Here is a 26,535-nt window from a genome sequence, read left to right on the forward strand (position 1 = left end):
GTGACGCACAGCGTTGAGCTGTTATCAAGAAATTGGGATGACTTCACGACAGGAAGTAAATAGATTGTGTTACTGGAATAAGGTCTGCGTTCCTAGGTAACGCGCTCTGTGTAACGCGAAGGGAAGTTCTATATTTAGGCTGTACGATCAGTGTATTCTATTCCTGTATTCGAATGAAACAATTGACCACAATATTAATAGACACGCATTTTGCGACGTACAGCTTTACTTGACGGAGTATTTTTTGTTTTGCTTAATATTGGTCTTTATATTTGTTGACACCAGTTTCTAGCTGCAGATATGTTTCTGGAGCAAACATGTTGCCGCCTGCTGCGACCAATGCGCATGGTAGGCGGGCGTTCCGAGTTTCGGCACTTCACAGTCGCAGGTAGAAAAGACAACGCAGGTCACGTCGCAGGTATGGCAGGTGAAGCCGTTGGCTGCTGTCGGCTATGGATTGCATTCAGCGCGGCTCTAATAGCGTCTTTTTATTTCGACGGAAGAGGGCGTGACAATCGACGGTCCCCGTCAGATTATGGATAGTTATCACCTGCGGTTTGCAAATCTCGCTGGGCGAAGTGTGCGGTGTTGGTTCGCGCAGCGGGGTTCCTCGAGCGGCCGCGGCCACCACTGGTCCGCGGGCTGAGGAGGCCGGCTGACTCGATGGATGAGTCGGCCTCTCCCGAGGGCAGCTTGCCGGCCAAGTACCAGAAACTCGCCTACGAGTACTCCAAGGTAGTGCGGGTCAATCCACCCGTTGACTCCTCTCATTGTCAAAACAAGTGCCGCCTCGGTGCGCGTGATGCGCCGGCGTCAATTGCGCTCGTTTCCTGCTTCACCGATGTGCGAGCCGCTGGCGGCCTTGCGTGCACGTTAAGCGCCTCTGCGGTGCGACCAGTTGGCTCTACTTGCGGCCTTATCGGCTGCGCAATGAATGAAGGGGGTGGAGATCACCGACTGGCTGAGTTGAGGGCCCTGTGCACTAATCGGGTTCGCGTGCACTTAGTGGATACTGCCGCGTGCGGAGTACATCTAAAAAGTTCATAAAAGTTGTTTGTCTCTGGTTTAAAGCGCTCTGTGTCGTCGCTTTTGTTAACCAAGTGCGCAGAGCGTGTGGATCAATTAAAGTCAAATGTACGCAAACGAGTGTGTACCGTGCTTGCTGTGATCGATTCAACGCACGGGGATGATACCAAAACGGTCTAACAGCCGGTTATGCCCGCAGTTCTCGACCATCGCGCCGTTTTGTCCCCGTTCTCTGACAGCTACGTGCCCAAGCTCAGGTCCTGAAGAAAGCCGTGGCGGAGGAGCAAGCCAAGAACGTCGAACTTAAGGTAATCCTGCGTGCGGAAATTTGCGCGAGCCGTGCTGTTATCGTTTCGACTGAATTATCTGCAGGATGTCTTGAAGGACAAGGAGCAGGCAATGCGGAAGCTGGTGCAAGAGGTCGAAAGTCTAAATTTCTGCAACCAGCAGCTCACCAAGCGGGTTGGCTTCCTGCAAGAAGAGCTTGAGGAGGATCGCTCGAAAAGGAACAAGGTAGTATACGGATGCAGTGCCCTTATTTTTACCTGTTCACAACGCACATAAGGATTGGTTGGGTATCGTTTTCATAAAACAGCTCATTGCGTTTAACTCGCCATTATTTTTCACCTTCTTAGATTCGAAATGTGGGGGGGTCACAGCAAATGCGTAGCTTGCACTGACGTTACTTCAGATACCATGTTGGAGCACCGCTTGCCTTGCTTGATGGATGGCTGGGAACTTATCCACTGCTGTCGTCTCAAGCAGCGCTGAAACCAGTACTCCAGAAACTGCTGTGGGGACGTCACATGCAAGCTTTGGATTGACACATATTGAATTGACAAAAATTGTACTCTGTTCTGCACAACATCCTTCAAACAACGAGGTTCTAAAAAGTCTAGTTGGACCCTTGAATTTTTGAAACAAGTGTCCAAACAACTAAACAACTAAATTTTGCACCAGCTGACAAGGGAACTCTACAGGTTCCACATAGTGTAACTGAGGTCAAGGGTCAGCTTATCTCAACTTATCCCCTCCTGGTCGCCAATGTGGTGCTGCGCCGTGGTGGGCCGCTATCTCGGACGGAACAAACTGGCACACATGAACGCTGCCGTGAGCCACCGACGACTGCCAATGTTTATTGGACAGTGCATTTATATACACGACATGACAGGTTAACAGATCACAGCGCCATCTCTGATGGTGTCATGGAATCAATACGAAAATACAACAGCATCGTGGTTCATTTCAAAACATGGGGCGCACAGTGTGGGTGGTGGTGCTCATTCAGTTTGTCTTGCAAGTTGCATTAACAGTGCTGTTGTGAATGTGTTACTGTATATACTCGTGTGATGGTTGCAAGTTTCGTTTCCAGGATTTTTGGTGAAAGCCAAGGGTGCAGCCATTGCATGAAGAAAAACAATTTGTTTTTATTTGGTAATGATTTTTTGTAACATTGGCTTCATTCCCAAGTTCCTGCACGAAAAGAAAAAGGATAAAGCATTTCAGGCCTTAGCATTCGTCCTTATCAGTTGTGCGACCCCCGTGGCGGCTCAGTGGCTAAGGCATTGTGCTGCTGAGCCCAGGTATGTGGGTTAAGTTCCGGCTGCGCTGGCTGCATTTATGATGGAAGTAAAAAGCGAAAATGCCGCTGTCAAGATTTCAGAGAAATGTAAAAGATCCCCACGTGATCAGAATTAATCTGCAGCCTTCCACTACGGCACCGGTGCATTCGGCATTGGCAGCTTCAGTGCATTAAACCCCCCAAATTAAATAATTTAATTATCCCTCTTGCTCAGCTTCAAAATCGTTTGTGTGGCCCATGTGTGGAAAATAATCCAATTGCCTCTTTTGTTTCTTGAAATTCGGAGTGCAGCCCTTACTTGAGTGTGGCCGTTACATGCTGGTGCATGGTCGTTGTATCGATGCACACATTATTAAACAATTAAAGGTCTTTTTGGTAGAACCCCAGGAGAAAATGTAGCTGGTCCCAGCTGGTTCACGGTTATATTCCCAGCTGGGACCAGCTGATCCCAGCTGGGCATTTATCCATAAACCAGGTGGGACCAGCTACCATTTTCTCTTGGGACATGTGCGCATCGAGGCAAGTGCAACCTGCTCTCTTGCTCACAGCCCTACGTCAGTGATGGGGGTTGGGTGCGGCCCCTGTGTCTTCAAACATGGGGGTGCTTGTCACGAGGGGCAGACAGCTGATGTCGAGCAAGGACTTGTAAAGAAGTGTTCGCCGTGTAAGCGTGCGTGCCTGGTGTCCCCTGTCCCAGAAGAAGCACAATGCAGCAGCATCTCCAGCCCACCAGGGCATCATCGATGCCGAGCTGCAGAGTCGCATCGAGGAGAACGAGAAGCTGCACCTCCAGGTACGTGCCCAGCTTGGTGGGGTTTCCTCTCACGAGGGCCAACCGCCCGCTGAGGGCTCAGTCGATCGATTGACATGCTGGCAGATCCATTGGAACAATTAATCGATGGAAGAGAGGGAAGGGGCCACAATCATCTGCTTGGCCGCCTAAAAGAACTCTTCGGCTGAGGCATTTCGGCACTGTTATTACCTAGCGTATGCATACTGGTGTGCTGCATGTTACTCTGCACCCCTTCCCCCCGAAAAGACACAAAAAAATTCTCCCTACAAGTACCTGCTAATTTGCCCTTAAATTTGATCTTAGGTAGGTATAGCCGTTTTTTTATTTCTTCATTGGTGTTGTTTAGCTAGTGGCTTCATTATTTCTTATTGCTGCAGGGCTTTTTACCTTGTAGAACAGATCGTCAGTGCAATGAGATGCTTTGTCACGAGTGTACCAAGCAAGCACTTTGGTTGAAATTGTCCCAGAAAATATAGACCGCAAGATGTGATCCGTACACAAAGTTCAGGTAACCTGAACGAGTTAAGGGAGCAGTTGCAGAACTTAAAAAGGGCCTATTTGTACCTGTTCGACCATGAAGCAGTTTGCTTTTGCCACATTGTGTTGGATATGAGTTGATTCTTATTATTAGATGGGTCTTGGGTCTGCACGTGTAATCTCCATATTTCATTTCTTGCACAAATGCTTTTACTTGTTAAGAGGTTACATATCCATATATAATAAGAGTTAGGCACATACTGAACTTTTGGCTGCAAATTGAATAGAATATTTTGGAATAAAGATGTGGGTAATGTAGCTGGAGCTTCTGAAACTAGATATGAAAAAAAAAAGTGACGACAATGTGGGTAGTCAGGACTTTGCTCACCCGTGTGCTCATCTATTTGATGAGAGAAAAAGGTACAAAACAGGGATAAAAATCAAGGCAAGGCGAGAGAGGGTATTGAAAAGAAAAGCAAATATTTTAAGGTACGGGGAGTATCTTTGACTGGCCACTAAAAAGAGGTGGGGTTGTGTGACTGGCGTGACCAGGTGTCTGTTGCCAAGATGGCAGTAGCTCAGCTGACACTATTGGCAAAAATATTTCCCATTTTGAATTCTGTCACTAGCAAACATTTTTGTGCAAGGTTCGCATGTGTTTTAAAGTGTATTTGCTTGGCTGCATTGTTGTGCAGGAAGGAAAATCCAAAGAGAACGTGCTGTGCAGAGAAGTTTGAAAAATTTGCCCGTATCGTAGCAGAGACGTAACTTGTGGAATATTTGAAGAAAATATTGACCGCCTTGAGTGCTAAGGGAGTCCCTGCGAGTTCACTCGAATAGCAAGTGCTAATTGTTGAGCATGCAGAGCTATGATTTGTTGCGCTCCTTTTGAAAACACTGGAAATCATTAAAGGAGAAACACCCAGCCCCTCAGAATGAGACCCTCTGCTTTTCCACCTCCCCTCTCCTCTCCTCTGGTGGTGGGGACAGGTGTCGTCGGTGGAGGCGGAACACCGGCGGGTGGTGGAGCAGCTGGAGGCGGAGCTGGAGCAGGTGCGGCAGGCCCTGTCCACGCACGAGGAGCAGCTGAGCGAGGCCGTCGGCCGCAGGGAGGAGCACATCAGCCGCCTCACCCAGGAGCGGGCCAAGCTCGAGGTGCGTGGGGGCACGGCCTTCGGCTGCTGAGGGCGGCTGGGGATACGTTTTTTGGCGGGCACGTAAAAAAATGGTACGTTTGGAGCATGCTTGGTGCGTGTGACAGGCTTGCGATGTGTGTGAGCCTGACTAGTGGCTATTGGTGGAAGGTGTAGCGCACTCTAGCAGCTCTGTTCGATTCACAAGCAGTGCACAGCACCGTTGCAGTGCGCAGGTGCACTTCTGCAGTGCTGTGTAACACATCTGCAGCGTCACCAGTGTTCCCCGTGTATGTTTACATTGAGTGAGGTGCAGGCATGTTCATCTCCTATCTGCTAAGCCTTCTCGCCTGCCGTCCTGTACAACTCCAAGCTGACGGCCATCTCAACTACCCCAAACATGTCAGCGACAAGGTGAAGTGCGGGCAGCACACCTTGCGGTTGGACGAACTGTCACTGCCACTGCTGTTAGCCACCTGCCGACTCGCACCACCCCAACTACGGCACATGTGCATGCAACCAGCCTGCTGCACCTCCTCCAGAGGAGGTTCAGCACGTCTCGGCACCACAGCTGTACTGTGAGCAGTCAAGGGATGCAGTGCAAGGCATCGTTCCTGCAGTGGAAAATCGAGCCCTTCGGTGCAGGCGTTGCAGTGAACCGTGTCTGAATCGAAGGGAGCTGCTACTTGACCTGTTGTGCAACTTGCTTCGCTCTACTCGTGTTCAGGAGTACGAGACAAAAGTGGGACAGCTGACTGGGGCATGCGATATGTGACAAAGATTGGGTACACCTGCCAAGTGCTTCGGAAACTGCATGCACTCAAACACCTCTGGCAGACAGATTTAAATTTAGATGAAATTTCACTTCATTGAGCTGAGCAGAACGTGGCAACAGAAGGGGAAGAACAGAATCTGTGGTATAGTGAAGCTATTGAGCGTCGCCTATAAATGCTTCTGTGCTTTTACTCCAGCGTAACCCCCCTTCTTCTTGTTTTTTTTTTTGTAGCAAAAAAAGTGCTAGCTGAGTGGTTAAAAAAAAAAAGAAACACTGAACTTCAGCATCCCATAGACCCTCCAGGGGCTTTTGTAAGGCAGGAAACCGCAGGTGCTGTCGTGCAAGACCAGTTTTGCATGAGTGCACAAGCCCCTACTTCCCCTTTGCACAAAGCACTGAGCATCAGGTGCATGAAAACATGACAAAACTCGATTCTTCTTTCTTGAAATTTGCCCACTGCAGTGAACGTAATCAAAACTGGTGCATTGCTTCATCGTACTTTCTGATTTCATTGTGTTTACAGAGGAATTGGGGTTAATTTTTTAGGGCGCCTGCTGTTGGCGTCTCGTGACGTCCTAGTATCATGTGGTCACGGTACTAAAACACCGGGACACTCGTTTTCCAACGCGTCTCGCTAGAACGTAACACGTACTAAAACAACACACCGGGACACGTCCTTTGTGCTTCAAAGACATGAGACTTACAGCAAAGCTGTACACCTCTACCCCCCAGCGTTTTCATCTCCGAGGGCAAAAACGCCAAGAATACACTTGCACACTGCGTGCTTCGCCCCTCCTTAGGTTTCACGTTAGTGGAGATGGCCCCGGATTTTTTCTCACCGCAAGGGGCTGGGTGGGGGGCTCACAGTGGAAACTGGCAATGGTTGCCACCAGTTTCTAACCTGATGTTTTTCCTCTTAAACCTTACAGTTGAAGCTCAAGTCCTGTGAGAAGGAACTGAAGGAAGTGTCTGCGAAGAATGAGCAGAGGTAAAGCAGCTGAGTGGCCTTTGCATATCCGAGGGAGCTGATTTGTTTACTTCTACTGTCCTTTCTTGGTTTGCAGCGAGTCCAAGCTGGCCGAGGTGACGGAAGACCTGGGGGGCAGGTTGGCCGAGGCTGAGACCATCATCAAGCAGAACGTGCACTTCAGGGATGCTGGTGAGTGTGCCGCAAGAAGTGACAGATGTACTCCTTTCTTGCGCCAAGGGCCTTAAAAAGGAAGAAGGAAGCTGCGATGCCTTTTCCACGTTCAAGCAGCCCTGCTTTGCTGACGCTGAGGGTACTGGCACATTGGCAACTAGGGCAGAGAAACTGCACTTTGCCAAACATTCGCTTCAAAACCTACATAAAAATGAAGCTTGCTTTTCTAGTTGGGAAACATCAAATTTGGTACGGCTTGCTTCGGCCGTGATGGTTCTTTCTGGTATGACTTGTGGCAGCAGCTGCAAGCACTTGAGTACTACTCAATTTTCTGCCGACAGATAACAGGACGGTCAACTTGCCGCGTGCTTGCCCCCGCAGACCTGCAGTGCAGGGAGCAATACCCACAGACTAACTTTTGATACGTGGGTTCTGTGGGGAGTTTCGCAAGTGCTGCACATTGAGTAACTCTGGGTAGGGAAGGAGCGAGCGAGGCAGTTTGGCGACAAGACTGTTGGGTGCCGCTGCGGCCGATGACGCTTGACGGGAGGCCCCTTCTTCCGCCATGCACAGGGGACGGGCGTGCGGCACGCCTGGACGTGCCCGTGGTGCGGCACTCGCACGAGAAGGGTGTGCGGGCGCTGCTCGTGCAGCTGGCGGAGCTGGTGCCTGAGCTGAGCCAGGCGCTGTCGACGCTGCACACATACGCCGAGCAGCGCGTGCGCCTGCTGCTTGCGGGCGCCATCTGCGGGCTGGACCCGCAACTGGCACAGGGGCCGCTGCAAGTGGTGAGCAGCCAGTGCGGGGGGCTTCCCCTCCGCTTCTCTGCACGGAGATCTGCACCGATGCAGGGCGTCGCGACAGTAAATGTGCATTTCGAAAAATGTTTTCCTGAACACGCCACTTCACTGTACACGCTCAAACTTGACATGAAGGTTGCCGCGTGTCGCACGTTTTGCTTATTACCAGGACTGGCGACGGCACTTACCGGCTTATTTATAAAACAAAAGTGAAGACAGCCTTTGCCCACGGGAGAGCCAGTGGCCATCTTGGACAGGGTAACCACGTTTGTACGGTGGTGCCACCTGGAGTGCCAGGAGCATAGCATGCGATGTTTCATTGTGCATTCCGCTTCTCCCAACTGTGAGACTCGGAATACAGAGCAAGAACTCTGCTCCCCACAAGGGAGGACAGATGAGTCGGGGAGGATGGCCAGGTCCCGATCCTACCCCTCAAGCGAGGGAATGTAGCATCACCTGCTCTGCACATAAGGGAGAAGACTGGTCTTAGAGCTGTTTTTCTTTTGTTTACGAACCAATTTTAATGAAACTGCACGGAGTAATGGAGTTTTTTGTGCTGATTTCAAATCTTCAGTTAGATATTTTCCAAGTTGGTTATTTTTGAGATAATTGATTATTAATTGCCATTATTTTGGGCCCACAATTACAAAAATAACCACTCCATACACAATGGCAATTACCACGTGGCTAGATAGACAAATGACTAAATAATACAACGTTGGAAGAACGCTTTTGATTTAGCTATTTTTGGTCATCACTTTTCAACACGCTGAACTTCACTCCTCCTGTGCTCTGCCAGAAATGGCTCACAGGTGGTGTCAGTTGAACACCATAATAATTTTTTCTAAGTCTCCACTTGAAAACCTTGTTCCCAGCATTGTATTCTTCACACATTTAGATATCAGACGAAAAAAATTAGTCGTACCTGCTCTGGGTGCTTAGATATCCATCGGCAAAATGCTAGCTTTGCGTTGCAAAGCTAGCATTGCCATCAAATTCGACGCAAACTGCACTGTAGAGGGCACTTTAAAATGCTACTTACAATAAAATACGGTGCCTTTTGATGAGCATATTTGCTGACTGACAGAAAAATGGCCGTAGAGGCCTAAAATGCCATTTTTCAGTGAACGACTTTTTGACCGTTTTTTTTGGCCCCAAAGACCCATCTGCTCCCATAAGTGACAAGAGGAGGCGTGTGTGCTTGCTAGCTAGTGGTTCCCATGCTACTGATTCACTCAAAAATGGCACTAATTATGTGCATTTTAGAGTGTAAGCTCTACTATGCTGCATCTTTCAAGGTCATTCATCGCATTGCAGCTCACCTTCAACCACTTGCTTGCATGACCTTCAGCCACTTTCTTATCACTCTTCTCACTCGGATCCTTGCTGCGGCAGTACCGCACGACTGGGTGAGGGGGAAACGGCTGCTTTGCCTGCGCTTGATCATTCAGTGCCAGCTGTGCCGTCTGTGCACATGCTTCAGCGTAAGCGGACAACATGGCCAGGTGAGGGTTTAACTGTTTGGTCCTTCAGTCTCGCGATAGATGGCATGCCAGCTGGGGAGTCTGTGGGTGCCCTTCAGCGCAAGCGAAAGGATGAATGCAGTCACCCAGTAGGCATGACAGCTAGACGGCAGGCCGCGAAACCTCAAGCAAGAGCAAACTTTCACGAAACGTTGCGTGCATAGCCTTGGCTTTCACTCATGATAACTATGGGTGCACAGGTGCTAAACCCGAGCCCTTCTTCTCTCTGCCCCCCATGGTGGTGCAGTTTGCCCAGCACCTCCACGGCAACGTGGCCTACCTGCAGCCCATCGAGGAGGCCTACCAGGCCTACTTTGACACCCTCTGCCAGCAGGGGCTCTACATACTCGTGAGTGTCCGCTTCCCAGCCACGCCGCGTTTTGTCGCCTTCCGGGCCTCTGCGTTTGGAAGGGGCCTCTCTTTTGCACACAATATGATGCGGCCTTGTTGCGTCTGAGCTGCAGGTGAACTAGACGCATCATCGACTGCCCTGCTAGCGTCCGAGCTTTGTTCGGCTAGTCGGCAGGACCACAAAGGGGTGAAGTGACTTCGAGGGCTGCAGTTTTACTAGATTGTTTGCGCTGCTGCCTGTTTTGTAGTTTGCAGGCAAGAAGGGATGCTTCTAAGTTGTCACCACAGGTAAACCAATCCGGGTTCGAAACTTGTGCAACTACTTAAACATCTGATTTGGCAGTTGCCAATGGCAGTACATAAACCAGTTGTTTCCGCTGCATTGAATTTGAATTTCATTCGAGCCTGATGAAAGAAAGCCTCAGTGAGCGTAATTCTCTGTTTTCCTTCTCTCTTTACTGTTGCATATCTTTTCTGCTTCTGCATATCCCTTCTGCCTGTCTTTTAGTAGTTAGTTCAAACGAATGTGAACAGACTGTGTTGGCTAGCCGTATCTTACCTTTGGTGTCTTTTAGTGCCAAAATATTTTGAACAATAACCAACTTCCTCCTCATGGTAAAATTGCAAGCTTTCGACTGTTCCTTTCTTCGGTGGCTAACGGGAGAACGAAGCAAGTGCAGTGTCATTTCTCACTCCGACACCCTTTCTTGTGTCACTTTTGAGCATTGTTTTGTTTAAAGCCTGGATGTCACTCGCAACCCTTAGTGTGGTGCACTGACGTGCGCTGACCGCTGTGCAGGACGGTGGCCCTGTGGTTGCTGCCCTGTCGGCGGCGTTCTCCAGATACGTGTCTTACCTAAACAAGCTGCTACCTTACATTATGCTTAGGTGAGTGCCCATTTACTTGCTAGCCACTTTTGCAGAGTCTGCCCGCTTGAGCAAGCAGCTGAGTCGACGCACTGCGAAACCTGTGCCCTTTCCACGCTGTGCAGTCTAAAAGCGGGGGCCAGTTCACCGACTTCAGACACCAAGTGTCACGAACTCCGGGCGAAGCTTGGGCAGGTTATTGGCCGTGTCGTGGTCAAGTTTGACAAGATGGACCGGTACCTGCTCCTGCTGTCGGAAAAAGGTGATTCGGCTCTGGCCAATTTATCTCGGTGCAATTATCTCACAGTCCCCGAATAATCCTCTGTAGCTTACTCAGTCCCACATTCTCGGTTTGTGAAGGTTCGCGCCTTAGCAGTGGCCTATGTATTTGGTCATTCACCTACACCTTTACTGCAGCCATGTCAAAGCTTTAGAAGCATCATTGAAAAGAGGGAGGGAAAAATTTGCGTTTACAAAAAGCTATATGCAACTTTCATGGACAGGTGAAGCTTGGCGTTCGTGGCCGTGTAATACCCGTGCTACACCAGCGTTTCGAAGGCGTTTGAGTCGGATGTCATTTTACTCAAATGACACCTTTGAGCTGCTACGCAACGTTTTTCAAAGGCCTTTGGTTGAAATGCCATCAGAGTAAAAGGAGCACGGCTACCTTTGTGGTTATTAAAGCGGCCATGCAGACAAAGTACAAGTTTGCTTTATTCGAAAGATTTGGTGTTTTGCAGTGTCCCCCGCACTTGTCCGGCAGCAAATAATGCTTTAGTCACTGAGAAATTAACCAATTTAACTTAAAGGGGTCCTGAAATACCTTCCGCCGATGCATGGATGTACATGTACCCAAATAAAACCATGTATTTGCAATCTCCTCCCACAAGAATTATGTTAAAGCGATGAGTATTTGCTGAGAAATCGTAAATCAAAAACCGCGCATTATCGTCGCTCCGCGTTTCCTCCTCCTTTCGACCTATACTCTCCGCTGTTGACGGCGCGCGAGCCTTGCCTCCCATGATGCTGCGCTCCGCAGCGGTGACATACTTCCGCTATTGTGCTGCTCAGACTGTCGTCTGCTACGGGCAAGCTTTGTTGACACCATGAATCCCGCACTCCGCTCAAGGCTGGAAAAGCGAACGAAAAATCTGGCCGCATGTATGCGGCGGCCTGGCCTTGCCCTTTCGCGGTGTACGTTGCTGGCGGCACATGACTTTTTATCGGCGGCGAACTCGCAGCCGCACGGGGAGGGTCGTGCGCTCGTTCCCTTGATGCACCGCGCACTGTTTATCCAAAAAGCGCCGTATCAGATGTGGCCCCGCTGGTGCCGGGTCTTATTTTGCAGCGGTGGTAATTCCTGCCGGCGGCATGTGAAAAAGTCATATTAAACCGATACAGAACCCGTGCACAAAACGCTTCAATCATGTGACCAGTTTAGCTTGGGGCGACGCGTGGTGGAGAGCGGCAACGTTGGCAAAACATGCTCCTCGGCGGCTCTGAGCTTTCTAGCGCTGGAGCGAGCGCCATTTCTTTGACAATCTCAAACATCGGTTGCCTTGGCAACAAGGCACAAACCGCTCCAGAAGTCAGTGACGGTTGCGTGATCCCGGTTCAGCTCGGGGCCCCCCTTCGCGACATGTGGGCACTGCAGGCGTACCACTCACTCCCATTGGGAAGTGCGAGATGCGTTTGGCATTACAGGAGGCGATGGTGTGTGTGTTGTGGACGCCTTTGTTTCGCGATGAAATGCGACGCTGTGCTTCTGCGGGTGGATAGTGCTTCCCATGGTCTGGATTATCTTTCTCGAGCAACGTACGACTCAACCTCGCATGGGGTATGTGCAGTGTGCGTGGCTAAAAGCCATCGGCTTGTGCGCCAGAGTTAAGTGACTTGCTGTTCGTCCCCGCAAACCGCGCGCGAGGTGAGTACCGAATTTACGACGGGCAGGAGGCAACCCATCCTCTGTCAATCAGACTTTCAACGCATGTTGTGACTTTCAGACTTTCAACGCATGTTGTGACGTTGTGTTCGTTAGAAACGCATCTCTGGATTGTTTTGAAGTTGAATAAAATGTATGTGTCAAACCCGGGCATTCGGCTGAGGGCGTTCTCTGCGATTGCACGAAATAAGTGTCACGGGGCTTCAACGCTTTCTTCATGGAACGTACTCAGGTAACAGAATATCCATGTCGTGTTATGGCCGTGTTGCATTCAATACAAATGGTTAAGCGTTTGTTTTACACTTGTTTCGTTTGTCTTAAAATGCCCAAGCACTCCGGCACTCCGCTGGCAGATCAGCCGGCGAGCCGACGCTGAGCAGACGACTCATCTCTTTGCCGGAAGTGCGTGAAAAAGCCGCCCAATAGCAGGATGTCTAGCTCATGACGAACATCTGGGAATCGATGATGTAGACATGTGAAGATGGCGGCATCCAAAAACACGAAGGAAAGGGTGAGAAAAAAACGACAAACTTTACAACAAAAGTGTGAGCTTTCCGCTGCGCGTAAAAGAGTAATACTTGGCACAGAGGACGTTGACGACCCAATCTAACGGTTGCGCTAGTTCATTTAGTGTGCTCAAAATGCCTTTCAGGGCCCCTTTAAATTTTGATTATCCCGCCAAATCGTGTGTTTTCGTGACGTCTGCAATGACGTTACAAGAACAGGTCTTCAAGCGGGCCTTAGTGCACCATTAGGCTTGGCAGTTGACTGCAGAGCTTTGTTTGCCATCAGTCCTCCTATACGGCGTTACCATACTGCTCTGCATCGCCATTCACCTTTGCTTTGTTTTTGACCATATTTTCACCCGGCTTGTTTTTGTTACGGTAGGTAGTAATCGTTTTGTGAGGCATGGTGTTTGCTCGATAAATAGGGTCACGTAAGACACTCGCTCACGCCAATGGGCCAGTGTCGTCTGAGACAACCCCAAAGCACTGCAGTGCTGTGCAGCTGTAACAAGCAGAGTGCACGCATTACCAACAGCAGTATGCACTGGGGCTTCTGTGTTTATGTGCACTTTCGTAACTTCCATTGCTTCCCCCCAACATTTTTGCTGCTATGAAATGAATAGATGCCCATGCATACTACTGTGGGTGATTGATTTAAAGAAAGGCATTTGCACACAGCCATAACACTAGTAGTGGAGGCCTATGAACACAACATTCAGAGGCGGTCCAAAATGAGCGTTGTCCCCTCAGCTGCGAGTGATGCGAAAGACGATAGACTGAGCCAGTATTCGTTCGACCTGTTGTTTTTTCCCGCAAAAGTCCTGATTGGTCAGGAACATTTTGTTTTGAATTCTTGCGATTACTTTCAAAAATACAATTACTATTACTGTGTGGAAAAGTGCCTTAGAGTGTGTGTTTGGTTGCGTTACCATGCAGGTTGCGAGCCCGGTTCCAAGGCATGCCACTGTGTGGGATATGTGGCCGTTGTGGGGAACCTGGTCGCGGTCGCCAAAGGCCTCTGGGAGGATTTCGAAGGTATTTAATGGAAGCACTCCACTGTAGGAAATATTTGTGCGCTGGTATTTCGAATACCATATTTGCATGATTCTAGCGCACACCTTTATTCCTTAAAAGCAGCCTTCAAATCTGTGTGTGTGTTGCAATCAAGCGCAACACCGAAATCGGCTTCAAAGTGTCCAGTGGTATTGCCATGGACACAAGCATCCAGCTCAATCCAATTCAAAACAGTCCATCAGCACCACGCGAGCAAATTTTGGCATATACATTCCTCGATGGGCATATTTTTTCCAGCTGTTGCAGATATTTCTTTTTTTCAGATTTTTTTTTTTCTAGTTTTATGCCAAAACTTCCCCTGCACGTTACAATCAAAGGCGCGTTAGAATCGTGCAAATACGGCAGGCTCAGGAGTGTCCCCCAAGTAGCAGTGAGGGTCAGAGATACGGCTTCTGGGCTTTGGCACAAACACTCGTTTATTTAACGGTTATATGGAGCTACAATAAAATGTGTGCCGTGTTAGGCTTCCATTCGCACCATCTCCTCTTTTCTCTCTCTCCCTTTTCTCTTGGCTTGGATTCTTCCGATGGTGTGTCATTGGCTAGCTAGACCAAGCGCTTCGTTCTGACTTTCGGTTTTTCCACACTGTTAGTGTAACCAAGCATGAATCGCACTATTATCAGGCAGACGAGTAGCTACACCAGCATTTGAATTGACATTCCGATGATGTTTGAGTCAAATGACATTCGAAATTTCAGATGTATCATGTGATGGAAATTCTGAAGGACATTTGACTCGAATTTCATTTCGAACACCCATGTATCCAGGATATTTTTGCAGGAAGAACTGCAGCGTTGGTAGTTTTCACCCAGAGAAGTAGTAATCAATAGCACTCGAAGCCTAACCCTACGAGCACATTGAGGTTACAGTTAAACCTGGATATAACCAAGTTGACAAAATCTCGCAATTTTTCATTACATCCAGGTCTTTGTTACATGCAGGTTTCGAGTTAAGGCTCGCGTGAATGAAGGAGAAACGAAACCAGAATGCTAGACATCACTGAAAGTGAACTCTCCCTTCAAGGACTTATTTCACAGTAGAAAACTGCTTGATTTGCGCCTGCTCTTTCGCACGAGCTTAGGCACTACACCGCGCGCCCAAAGAGGCAAGGTAGCTTACACCCGTGTTCACAAGTGTAGATTATCACTGCTGCCTTTCGGAACTTTTTAATTCCAAACGCGTTCCAGAACCAAACTTGGACTGAAAAGGGTGCCTTTTCGTGAACGTGATGCTCACTTCCGCGCTCAAAATTGTTGAGAGGGTTGCTGCACCGGGCGGCGATGGCATTTGGTTTCTTGTCTTGAAAAGAGAAAAGGTTTCGTTTTCTGGCAGCAGTACCCATCAGAGATGAACCAACACCACATATAGCAGTGGAGATGCGCGACTAGACGCCGACCAGCAGGCCCAGCACCTCAAAACTTAAGTGTCGAACCGACACCGCACTCAGACGTGGGGGCGCATGGTCGTTTACGGTGCGGGCAAAAAAAAAAAAGTGAAATGTAGCTTTCTACACAAGCGAAACCTCAAGTCGGTGCTGTGTTAGCCGTCGGATGGCGCTAGCCGAACCATTCATCATCATCATGACTAATTTTGTTTTCAGAGAGATGTAAACATTTTTGTAGTTGCTGGCCCCTTAAAGTAGTGCTGGCATTCGCAAAGTGAGCGTGTTTCGCCAGCCAATTTTTTACTAAAAGCTCAGAAAACAATGACTGATAAGCTTAGCGAGTTTTTCTACGTCAAGTTCAACCGCCGCAACGCCTTCGTTACATAGAGGTCGCAAACACATAAGCTTCAATGGCCATGGAAATGGGGAATCGAAAAACTTCGCTAAATGCAGGAATTTGTTACATGCAGGTTCGTTACAACCAGGTTTAACTGTATTCACATTTCAGCTGTGTATGATAAAAAAAAAAGAAATTTCGGCTAACCCTGAAAGCTGCAGCAAAGGGATGCGAATAAAAGGGAGGGAACTTGAATTTAAGTGTAGACGGGTGGAAGTTGCTTAATATGCTTATGGTGTTCTTTTAAAAGTTTTTCAGTGCTTAAATGAACACCGCTCAAGAACAGTGCATAAATAAGAGAACCACTGAAAAATCAACGTCCAGTATTACTGCACCTTTTCACTGACCTGTTTGTAGCTGCATCGATTGTGAATACACAAGGGGAGAGTTACGCAGGTAAAGACGAACGTTTATAGAAACGAATGTTTGTATTTAGGCTGAATATAAATACATTGTGGTGGATTTTCTCTGAGTAAATTCATTGGTTTTGCTTTTTGTCGTTCTGTGGTCTATGTTTCCCTCATCACCCTGAGCGTTTTTTTCACATGGCTCTACTAGGGGCTTGTTTAGCTAACCGCTTTCTTTGCCTGGGCTGCTTGTCTTCTGCTCGGCAGAAGTGAAGAGGCAGCTGAGTTCGCTCATGCTGCTCGAGCACGAGTTGCCCACGGTGTCCTCGGAGGCCAAGACGACCGACGACTGCCTGGTCAGCAGTCTGGCGACCGTCTCAAACAGCTGCCGAAAGGTGCGCCAACCCACGTGCCCCTCGTTTTCAGTGCGCCCCATACCCAACACACAGGGCCTTACGATTGTAACTGAGACACTTTAAATCTTTTTATTGTAGTGTTTTTTCCCCCCAGACAACCACGCATTTGAATGTGCTCAGATTTTGCGCAGTGGTTCCATTTTATGTTTCATCTTGTTTAACAATAAGATTATGGACCACACTTATCTGCTTATTCGGAAATCAAATAAAAACAACGTTTTGCCCATGGCAGCCTCGGCTGGGAAAGGCATTTGTGGAATGGGGACGCTACCCATCTCCGTTAAAATGAGGTGTTCTGTGGGAGGCAAAATGTTCTCTTTAAGCGGCAATAGATTGTGCTGCTAAATTGCAGCTTGAAAATGATCATACAGTGAGGCTTCACAGTGGTCATAGTCATGGTCATGGTCAAAGCTGCGATGGCAACACCAGTTGTTTGTGAACCTGGCCATCACCACCTGATCTTATGTGACACCAGTGTTTTTTCCATGAAGACAAAATATGTTTGTTTTATTCAAGAGATTTGGTGTTTTATAGTGCCCTCAGTGCTTGTCTGGCAGCAATCGATGTATTCTTCGCTGAGAAATTAAATATTTTAAGCTGAAATTTCCATTCTCCTGCATAATCGCATGTTTCGCGGCATTGGCAATGACATATCCAGGGCACGGCCTTAAGAGTGAACATGGTGTGCTGACCAGGCCTGCTGTGATCTCGGAGACAGCCATTTGGTTATCTTGTTTATCTCCCGCTTTCATAGGTGGTGCTGCAATACTGCTGAAGCGCCAGTGTTGGCACTCTGCTTCTGACCACACCTCTATACCTGCTGTATTCTTAATACGACTGATAGAAATTGCTTCCTAAAGCATAAGCCATGGGTCCACAAACATGGTCAAGTGAGTGGCCATGCCGCTTTTCTCAGTTGGCTAGTGTTGTGTCAGACAGGCCCAACATGCCTAATGGCTGTGTTAAATTTAGCTCATAGTCTTTTTACAGCAGCAAGAATGGTGGGGCTAACAATTTAAGTTACAAACGCACGCATAACATTGAACAAGTTAGAGCAGCACTTTGCCGGCTGCACTGACTTACACACGTACATGTAAACATAGAAGTACCGAAGCGTACTGCTGTTGCCACTGCGCACGCTATCCTTGTTACAGCTGTACAGCACTGCGGCATTTCGGGGTTGTCTCAGATGACACTGGCTGATTGGCGTAAGCGGCGGTGTCCTACGCGGCCGTATTTGTCGAGCGAGCACCATGGCTGCGTTCCAATTCGGGGACAGCTTGGTAGACAGGTTACGGAACAGTCGAACTAGACGTCTAAGGAAGCAGAATTGGAATGGCGCAGCGGTCACCAACGCGGATGACAACTTTGTAGGAGCAGACGTGTTGGATAACGCAGGTTTTGAAAATTATATTGCCGTTATTTTTACAAGCATTATGTAATTAACTAGTAAATATATACTAAATATCTCAATAAAATAACATGTTAATTTGTCACAACATTAGTACACAAAAAAGTCGCACTGGCGTCACATAGTAGTTTAGACAGGAAGGTAGCGTGCATCGTTGCTGACTTCGATGCTGTTTCTTCAAAGCAGTCTTCGTTGACTGCTTCGTTCGAATCGGAATGGAGCTTAACATGGCGGACTGTCCGCAAAGGCGGCAACGAAGCCGTTTAAAGGGTACATTGGAACGCACCACATGTCTCACGAAACGATTACTACCTGCTGTAACAAAAACAAGCCAGGTGCAAATTCGGTTAAAAACAAAGCACAGGCATGAAATGGCCCAGCGCAGTATGGTGGCAGCACCATCTAGGAGGACTGATGGCAAACAAAGCTCTGCAGTCGGCTGCCAAGCCTAATGGCGCACTAGGTTTCACTTGGAGACCTGTTCTTGTGACGTCATTGCAGACGTCATGGAAACACACAATTTGGCGGGATAATCAAAATTTTAAGTTAAATTGATTATTTTCTCAGTGACTAAAGCATTATTTGCTGCCGGACAAGCACTGGGGGCACTGTAAAACACCAAATGTTTCAAATAAGGCAAACTTGTACTTTGTCTGCATGGCCCCTTTAAGTCTTATGGGAGTCCTTGAGTCACATGCGTGTTTCTGTTGAGAAGGATGTTCATGCGTGCACTGCTCCTCTCTGTCCCTTGGCCCCCTCTTTGCGGCGCAGCTGTCGCGAGCGCTCGAGGGCCACAGCAAGGTGCTGCTGCGCAGGGAAGCCTACCAGTGCAGGGGCCTTGTGGGCGCAGGGGCCCTCTGCACGTCCCACCTGGGGCCGCACGTGGCACCCCTCAGGCAGCGGGGGGCCGCCTACCTCAGGAGCTGCCAGCTGGTGAGTGGGGGATGGGCCTGGCTTCGAAAGGATCGCCACTGGCTGGGTGAACGTCTCGCTGGTCCCATACGGTGCTCAGGGGGCCTGCACTAAAAGGCAGAAGGTTAAAAAAAATGATAAAGATGTCCCTGTATCTTTTGCTCCCACCGCGGTAGCTCAGTGGCCAAGGCAGTGCCGCACAGGTACACGAGTTTGATCCCAACTGCGGCAGCCACTTTTAGGGTCTAGGTGAAAAACAAAGATACCTGCGTGTAGCAAGATCAGTGCGTAGTAAAGATGTCCAGGAGGTCCGAATTAATTCGCAGCGCTCTCCTACAGCATGCCTCGTAGTCCAGTTGCAGCTTTTGGGCATGAAGCTTCAGTTTTAACTTTTCTTTTAAAAACTTGCATCTTTGTTCTTGCACTATGGGCGGTATTTGTTCCCTGAGCCCACCTGTAAACTATTGAGTGCAATTAACAGATACCCACCCTTAGTTTTAGTGGGACGTCACAGGCTTCCCCTTGTTAAGTTTTGCTCAAATTTTAATGACGACAGTCGCTGCAAGCTTAAAAAAAGAAAATCAGGTTACAGGGATTGTTGAATGCCTGTGTTGCTTTGAAGGACAGCAGTTCTCTTAATGCAATGTAACGGGGCTTTCTCATTCCATGCAGAAAGTACAAAAAGCGCATCCGATGTTGGAGTCTGAAAGGATGCTCACAACTTTGTTATGGATAAGCTTGATTCTGCAAGTGCCTTGGCTAACATGTTTATGGCCTCCTCCTCTTCTATTTCTTTTTCTTATCTCTTCAACAGTACACAAAAAGCCCCGATTGTGTGCCATACAGCGTAGCAATCGAGAACTCTGGAGCCCTCCAGAGCCATGTTGAAAACAAGGAGTCAATTGCCCAGCAGGTGAGATGGCTGTAGCAGTTCAAGGGTATTCATTTCTTCTACCCCATGCCAACATATCTGTTTTAACTCCTTCAAATTGTGCGTTGCAACTATTTCTCGGAGTATCTTGGCATTCGAAACCTTCCCAGATGTTCTGATTAAGCCGAAGCTATTGATTACAGCTCGTCGTACACACTGCAAGACACTGAACTGCAGCAAGTAGAAAATGTTCTCCTAGTTGTCTGCGTGCAGTGTGTTGTACTCGTCTTTATTTATCTTTTTTTTTTTCTTTCTCTTCTATTTCAGCTTGAGAGTTTGAAGAACAAAGTGAGGAAGCTCGAGGAGGTGAGCGGCTTCTACCTATTTTGTCCCTTCTGCTCAGCTGGGCAGTGCTGCTGTCTGTGCAAGCTGCACGAATATTCTTCTGTGTTGTGCCCGCTTATAAATTCAGGAAAAGGAGCACTGGATGCTGGAGTGGCAGCTTACACAAGCCAAGTACGAAAGGCAGGCCAAGGTGAGGAGGCAGGGTCAGCTGACCGCCAAGGCACTTTTGTTGGAGTGGTTGGCTGCACAATGGCTTTTTCGTGTGCCTTTTTTGTGTACATAAAGCTACACATCACAGTGCATGGACTTCGCTAGTGCAGTTGTTCTTTCTGAACACAATGCTTCTTTTATAAGCTGAGCAGATCTTCCAGGTTTTTTTTTGGTAGAGAAAATGCAAGAAACACATCATTCGCCATCAATAGATCAGTGTACCTAGTTTGCAGTTACAACGTCGCTTGTCAGCAGCTGTTCGATGAACTTTAGCTGGAGTGCATTGGCAACCTGACCTCTAGAAATCACGTTTGTAGATCAAATGCTTCACACCGTACTTTTTATCTCGTTTCGATGCACTTGACATCCCTGTATTGCATTGATATTTCGGTTTGAGCACTTTGTTGATGTTGGTATTTCGCTGCACACGCCAACTTAACCACTTTGAGGTTGCTGCCACACACTTTGTTTCAACACTCGTCTCTCCATTTCCCACCACCAGGATGTGTTGCCGGAATCAGGACAGCCCTCGAACCAAGGTGAAGGTCAGTAGTCTCTTTGAGGGCCTCAAGACGAAGTCATTCATCGGTCGCATTCTGTGTGTATGGCTGGAGCAGCTTGTGAATAGGGGTTTCCTTTGCAGGCGATGGCAACGACGGCCGGGTGATAGCGGAGCACTTCAAGGCGCGCATGAAGGAGATGATCCGACAGTGCCAGCTGGCCGACAGCAAGGCGGTCCACTTCTACTCCGAGGCAGGGCCCTCCTTCTTTTTCTTCCCTTCTCGCGTGCATTCACACACGGCATTAGTATTTCCCATAGTGAGAATTGGGCTTCTCTGCACACTTAGGGTTTTAAAATGCTGAGTAGCGTGGACCGTGTGCACATTCGAGGGCCAGGAAAGAGTAGCGCAGTCTGTCTCATTCAGAGAACAGCCCCTAAGGGGGTGAAAATGGGTAGGTAGTGTGGCGGGGTATGAAAGGGAGCAGATGAGTGGCAAGCAATCTTGACCTTTATTAATCACACTGTGTGAGGGGGAGGTTTTTGAGAACAAGGTCCAAGCAAATGAAGAAGAACAAAGTTGTGGTAATGCTGGAATGACAAGTTTGACCTGAGCTAACCTGTGCACTACAGTGAGCCCCGCACAGTGCAGATTCTCTCTTACGGTAGTAGTAGTAGTAGCCTGCCCCCCTGTTCACCGTGTCTCTCTCTCTGCCTCTGTGCTTGCAGTGCAAGGCCCTGCAGAAGCGGCTCCACCTGGCCGAACAGCACAAGGTGGAGCTGGAGAACCAGCTTCAGGACACACAGCTGCTGCTGCAGCAGCTCAGGGTAACCGGCGTCAACCCTCCTGGCACTCTTCAAACAACTCGCTTCAATGTGCACATGGCTAGCGATGAACCTGACGCCAAGTGGCAGGAGCAGTGGGGTGGTTGTGCATTTCAGAAGGCCTGACGCGTGAAGATTCGTAGGTCTGGCGTAGTAAAAACTTCACATTTGCTCTTGCATTTGATATCTGTCTCGTTAGGATGTTCACCTAGCCAGCAGTATTTTGAGACCAAACACTGACATTTACATGTCTGGTCCATTGTGACAGCATTTACGTTTACTTTAAGGATGTACATTGAAAGATCGGGTGGTGTGTGTATGTGCAGCGAGGCTTTCTTTGCCACTGTTGGCCAGTGCTCAAACCCTTCTCCGTTTGCTTGTTGGGATGGGCTGAAGTAAGTCGTGTAACTCACTGCAGAGAAGTTGGCACATTTTGGCAGCACCCAGTGCCCATATCTGCTAAGCATAAGCTTGCATGTGCAATTTCCATTTTGAGCAGGCCTGCCCCATTTTAAATGCTCTGGCTTACGGGCAAAATATGAATGCTTTCGTGTATGCAAAGCTTCGGCACACAGAGGCAATCGCACTGCTGCAGTGCATTTCATAGCACGGACGTTGCATCATCACGTAGAAGCTACCTAGAAGTTTGTACTGTGAACTCAGTGGAGGTCAAGCAGTGCTTGTACGATGCCGGTAAAAAGCACCAAGCCTTGATACATGCTTTGAGCTTTGATACCGATAACTTGTGTCCACTGCGCAGGATCCGATTGCACGCACTGTACGTGCTCTGGCGGACGTGGCGTTATTGATGTGTGCTACATTGAAGTTGTTCGGCTACAGCAGGTGGCTGTGCAAATAACTGCAAGCACAAATAAACTCGCAAGGGCTGCGTGGCAGTGGCTGACATTAGAGCACAGCGTTTCTGTGATAGTGGAAGAGCGCACTTAGAGAATAACGTGCCTTGAACACCTTAGGTGAGATCGCAAAGATGGCCACTAGATTTCTCTCTGGCGGCTCTCGTTGCAGTCTCTCCCATGTGGTGCCACTGCTCTGGCAATAGCACAAGATGGACTTCCTTCTGCACTCTGTAGAGTGTGAGGCCAGAGAGACTTCCGATTCCTTCACTCTAAGGCAGGCCATAAAGGGGCTTGCTGGTTTACATTGTGATTTACAGTGTGGTAGCAACATTGGTTATGCATGCAGTGGTGTCCCCTTAGAATGCATGTGTTCCGAAGCTGTGGCTTTGCGAGTGCGTACATTTTGCAATTCTGGGAGAGCTTTTTGACATGAGCAAATGCCAGCCTGTGCGACACATTTGGGTTGAGCTTCTTCAGCAGTCCTATGCTTCGCTCCTGTGCTGTCTCACATGACCTTGGTGATCAGCGCTTCATTTATCAGATGATTGTGCGCTGAGCTTCTGAAATGTGCTGCAGGCAAAAATCACAGAGGCTGCTGGTGGTAGCAGTTTGTTTTTGTCATCCTTTTTTTTTTTTTTTTTTTCCTTGCTTGTGGGGAGCTGGTTTCAGTGAAGTGTTCCACTGCCTGTGCTGCTGTGACCAGCAGAAGTGTGCAGAGGCGCTGCAAGTTTTAAAGCAAAGCTTTAGTGTTCTCACTGATGGTGTCTGCAACTTGAAAATGACCTGCAGGAAAGTCAACTTTCTCCGGCGATGATGATGTATGATCGTAGGTGAAGTGAAAGAAAAAAACGCTTCAGTGGCTGGAATCGAACGTGGGTCCTTCATGTTATGAATCCGGCGTCCATGCGATTGCTCCATTTCAACATGGTTGAAACTCAGTTCAAAATCAGACAACATCCAAACAATCCATCACAAGAAAGCTTCGCATGAAACCATCGTCGTCGTTAGACAGAGGGGTGCATGGTTTTTCCACAATGTTTGCACACATCTTGAGAAAGGGTGCATGTTAAGAGAATAAAATGATAAACATAAACAAACACACTAGTGCATAAGCCTGTAGGCATCAGTGGAAAGCTAGCAGTGCATGCCATAAGTGTGCCGTAAGTGCAGAAAAAAATTCTGACCAATAGCGGGCATCTCCACGTTGCGATATCTGAAAGCGCATGGAAGGGGTGGCAAGGTTTTCAGCGTAATAGGGAGCTTCCTGCTGTTCATGTTCAGCTCAGGTGTCCGCAAGCACATAGCCCCATGATTAACCGTTTTCTAAACGTGTTTCAGGGCCCTTTTAAAGCCCAGCATACGTGATGTTTTGTGGCAGTAGTACTCCTGCCGTGAATAGCGCCTGCAGGGAGCATGCAATGGCAGTTCTTCGTGCAGCAGGTGCGATTCTGTCTTCCTCCTCTCACCCTGGTGCTGGTGTGGGTGGACGCAGGACGAGATGCGGTCGACGGCTCGCAGCTACGAGGACCAGCTGAGCACCATGAGCGAGCACCTGGCCAGCATGAACGAGCGGCTGACCCAGCAGAGGGACGAGATCGACGCCCTCCGGCACGGCCCCTCCTCCTCCTCCACGACCAAGGTGCATGCCGACTACTCGCTTCTCCTCAGCTGCTTTGCCCACTAGAGGCCACCCCTGCCACCCCTCCTCCCCGCCACCGCTGCTGCCGCTGCCACTTTGCAGGTCACTTCGCAGCACCTTGCTCCTAACTCGCTCGTGCATGCCGGGGAGGTGCCTCAGGGCTTGGTTGTTGCCACGCCTTTCTTGATTCGTTCCGGCATAGCCGTGTTTGCTTGTTGGGCACTCTCAAAATTTCGCCCCAGTACTTGCAGTGTCCTGTCAAGTGCAGTGCACCAACGCAGCCGACGCAGTAGCTTCATCGGCAGCGTGGTGCAGCTTAATTTGTGTGCTGGTTTGTGTCACTCATGGGGGAAAGCCTTAGTGCATAGTATTCTCGAGCTTGAAAGATGTGACCACACTAAATGCTTTTCGTAGATTCCATGGCACTATTTGAGCTTTTCTGTTCTAGTTTTAACCCCTTTCGTGGTTATTATTGTCTTTGTTTTCTTGTTGAAGTACATACTTTTAAGAGATATACGTGATTGCAGTCTGTTAAATGCCACCCTGAGTACTTGCTGGTTGGAACATTTGGAGGAAAAAAAAATTAAGAAAGATAAAAACTACTGTGTATAACTTAGACCAGGGAATTGGGTTCTTAGGAACTGGGTTCTTTAGTTGCCTCCCTCCTGTTCTACCTTTTTTTCAGTGGCTTTTTTTATGCAGTTAGAGGAGAATGCTGAATGTTAAATTCGGGAAACTCTGCACAAAATTTCAGTGCAACTGGCCCTAAGCGAGGCATCTTAGTGGTGGCTTAGAGGGTTCTTTTGCGTCAGCATGCCCGGGAGCCTCTCATCTAAACTACTGACCTATTGTTACAGGTTAAGCTGGATCTGTTGAATCAACCTTGGCTAATTCAGTTTTTTCGCTTGGTTTGATGGTACTTAGAGCTCCCCTTAGGGTAATAAGTCTATGTGCTTCTGCTTCGGTTAATTCCATGGGCCACTTAATTCAGCCAAAATGAGTGGCCCAACCATGGTGGGATGGTTGGAAATTTCTATCAACAGCGACGCACTTGAACTTGACAACTGTTGACTGCGGTGGCCAGTGCACCCGAAAAGAAGCAAAAAAAGTTAGTACAGGCTCATGAAAACACCTGAATTCTAGTTTTTATAAAGACAGAGGAAAACCTGGTTGATTCCTCTGGCATAGGAATCGGTAAAACACGTAAGTGAAATGTGCTGTGAAATCTGCAGCTGAGCATGATTTGCGGGTTGGCGGCTGTCTTGCGGGTGTGCTTGGCGAGCAACGTCCTACTGGGGGGTCGCTTCGGCCAAGGTGTACTTCTGTCATTTCCGTAGCGGATATGACGTCAGTGAAATCTTGGGCTATCACGGCATAAAACACTTTTGTGTTAAAATATGAAACCTGAAAACGAACAACCCTAAGTATAACGTACTCTTTAGTACTAAAGGTTGCTTCCCTGCAAGAAGACCCTGTGTGCAGGAGTGCACCCTTTACAGGCCGCTTGCCTCGTTGTACTGGCGTCACTTCCGTGATGGACATGATGTCAGCGAAATCTTCGTGTATCCGGGAATAAAACACTTTCGTGTTAAAATAGTGTAGTATTTCGATACTGACACTGCACACGAGTTCAGCCTTATTAGTATACATGTGGGTTTCCATAGCAAATGCCGTTGTTAATTTGCTTGTCCCTTGCTCTGTGTTGCAGTTTGGCAAGAAGCTGAAGCCAAAGTGAAGTGCTTGGACATTCCTGGAAAGTGCTGAAGCACTCCACGTGCTCAGTGGTGCGTCGCAAGCAAGCCCACCACCGACTAGCTGGATTTCACGGGCGACTGCCGCCAAGCGCGTTCAGCCATTTCCCCACTGGATGATGGCAGCGTGCGGAGGTGGAATCACAGCCTAGCTGGGAGAGCACCCGGTTAAGCTAGTGGGCCTGCCATCCCGGGGAGTAGTAGTCTGCATAATCCCTTCTGTGTCCGCGTATTATGCGGGACACATCGGCCATTCCAGCCTTTTGTTCTGGTCACGCAAAAAAAGAAAATGCTCGGTGCAATAAAGGCCCCCTGTGAATGTTTCATGTCTGCTCCCTTGGATGTTTCTTGCAAGTCAGCTGTGACTTAATGTTACCGTGGCTTGCTACTTCTAATGATCCTCTCTTGGCAGTTTTGGGTGGTTTGATTTTTTATTCGCATGTTTGATATATGCATAAATTATGATGCATTTTGGGCAAATCCAGATCATCTGATTTGTTTCAAGGGCAGTTTTTTTTTTTTTATGACATTCCTTGTAAGCATGGGTTTATGAATTCTTCAGCAGCAGAGCAGACATTTTTACGGAGCAATTTCTTGCTAACTTTCTAAAAGGCCCACTTTTTTTGATAGACTATTTCTGCATGCTGCTTGGCTTTGCTGTGGAACCTGAGGCCATGTAAT

General features: G+C 48.4%; 1 protein-coding gene across 4 annotated transcripts; it reads left to right on the forward strand.

Annotated features, from left to right (window-relative positions):
- Positions 1-522: 522 nt before the first annotated feature.
- Positions 523-26,180, forward strand: LOC144149849 (protein phosphatase 1 regulatory subunit 21). 4 transcript variants are annotated; one of them, XR_013318375.1, is made up of 22 exons: positions 523-735; positions 1,266-1,334; positions 1,399-1,539; positions 3,306-3,401; positions 4,869-5,033; positions 6,716-6,774; positions 6,851-6,945; positions 7,501-7,715; positions 9,498-9,599; positions 10,401-10,489; positions 10,594-10,730; positions 13,853-13,951; positions 16,386-16,513; positions 18,717-18,878; positions 19,672-19,770; positions 20,056-20,094; positions 20,201-20,263; positions 20,786-20,822; positions 20,927-21,036; positions 21,512-21,610; positions 23,957-24,205; positions 25,812-26,180. XR_013318375.1 is itself a non-coding variant. In XM_077681548.1 (22 exons), the coding sequence occupies exons 1-22, from the start codon at positions 664-666 to the stop codon at positions 25,836-25,838; spliced, it is 2,256 nt and encodes a 751-aa protein (XP_077537674.1). In that variant the 5' UTR covers positions 525-663; the 3' UTR covers positions 25,839-26,180. The 4 variants fall into 4 exon arrangements, 1 of the variants encoding a protein (XP_077537674.1); XR_013318374.1 differs by having other exon boundaries at positions 3,309-3,401; positions 20,786-20,828; XR_013318373.1 differs by having other exon boundaries at positions 524-735; positions 20,786-20,828.
- Positions 26,181-26,535: the final 355 nt, after the last annotated feature.

Source organism: Haemaphysalis longicornis, unplaced genomic scaffold, assembly GCF_048455015.1.
Source record: "Haemaphysalis longicornis isolate Haplotype H1 unplaced genomic scaffold, Haemaphysalis longicornis Haplotype H1 scaffold_8, whole genome shotgun sequence".
In the NCBI taxonomy this organism is placed as follows: Eukaryota; Metazoa; Arthropoda; class Arachnida; order Ixodida; family Ixodidae; genus Haemaphysalis; species Haemaphysalis longicornis.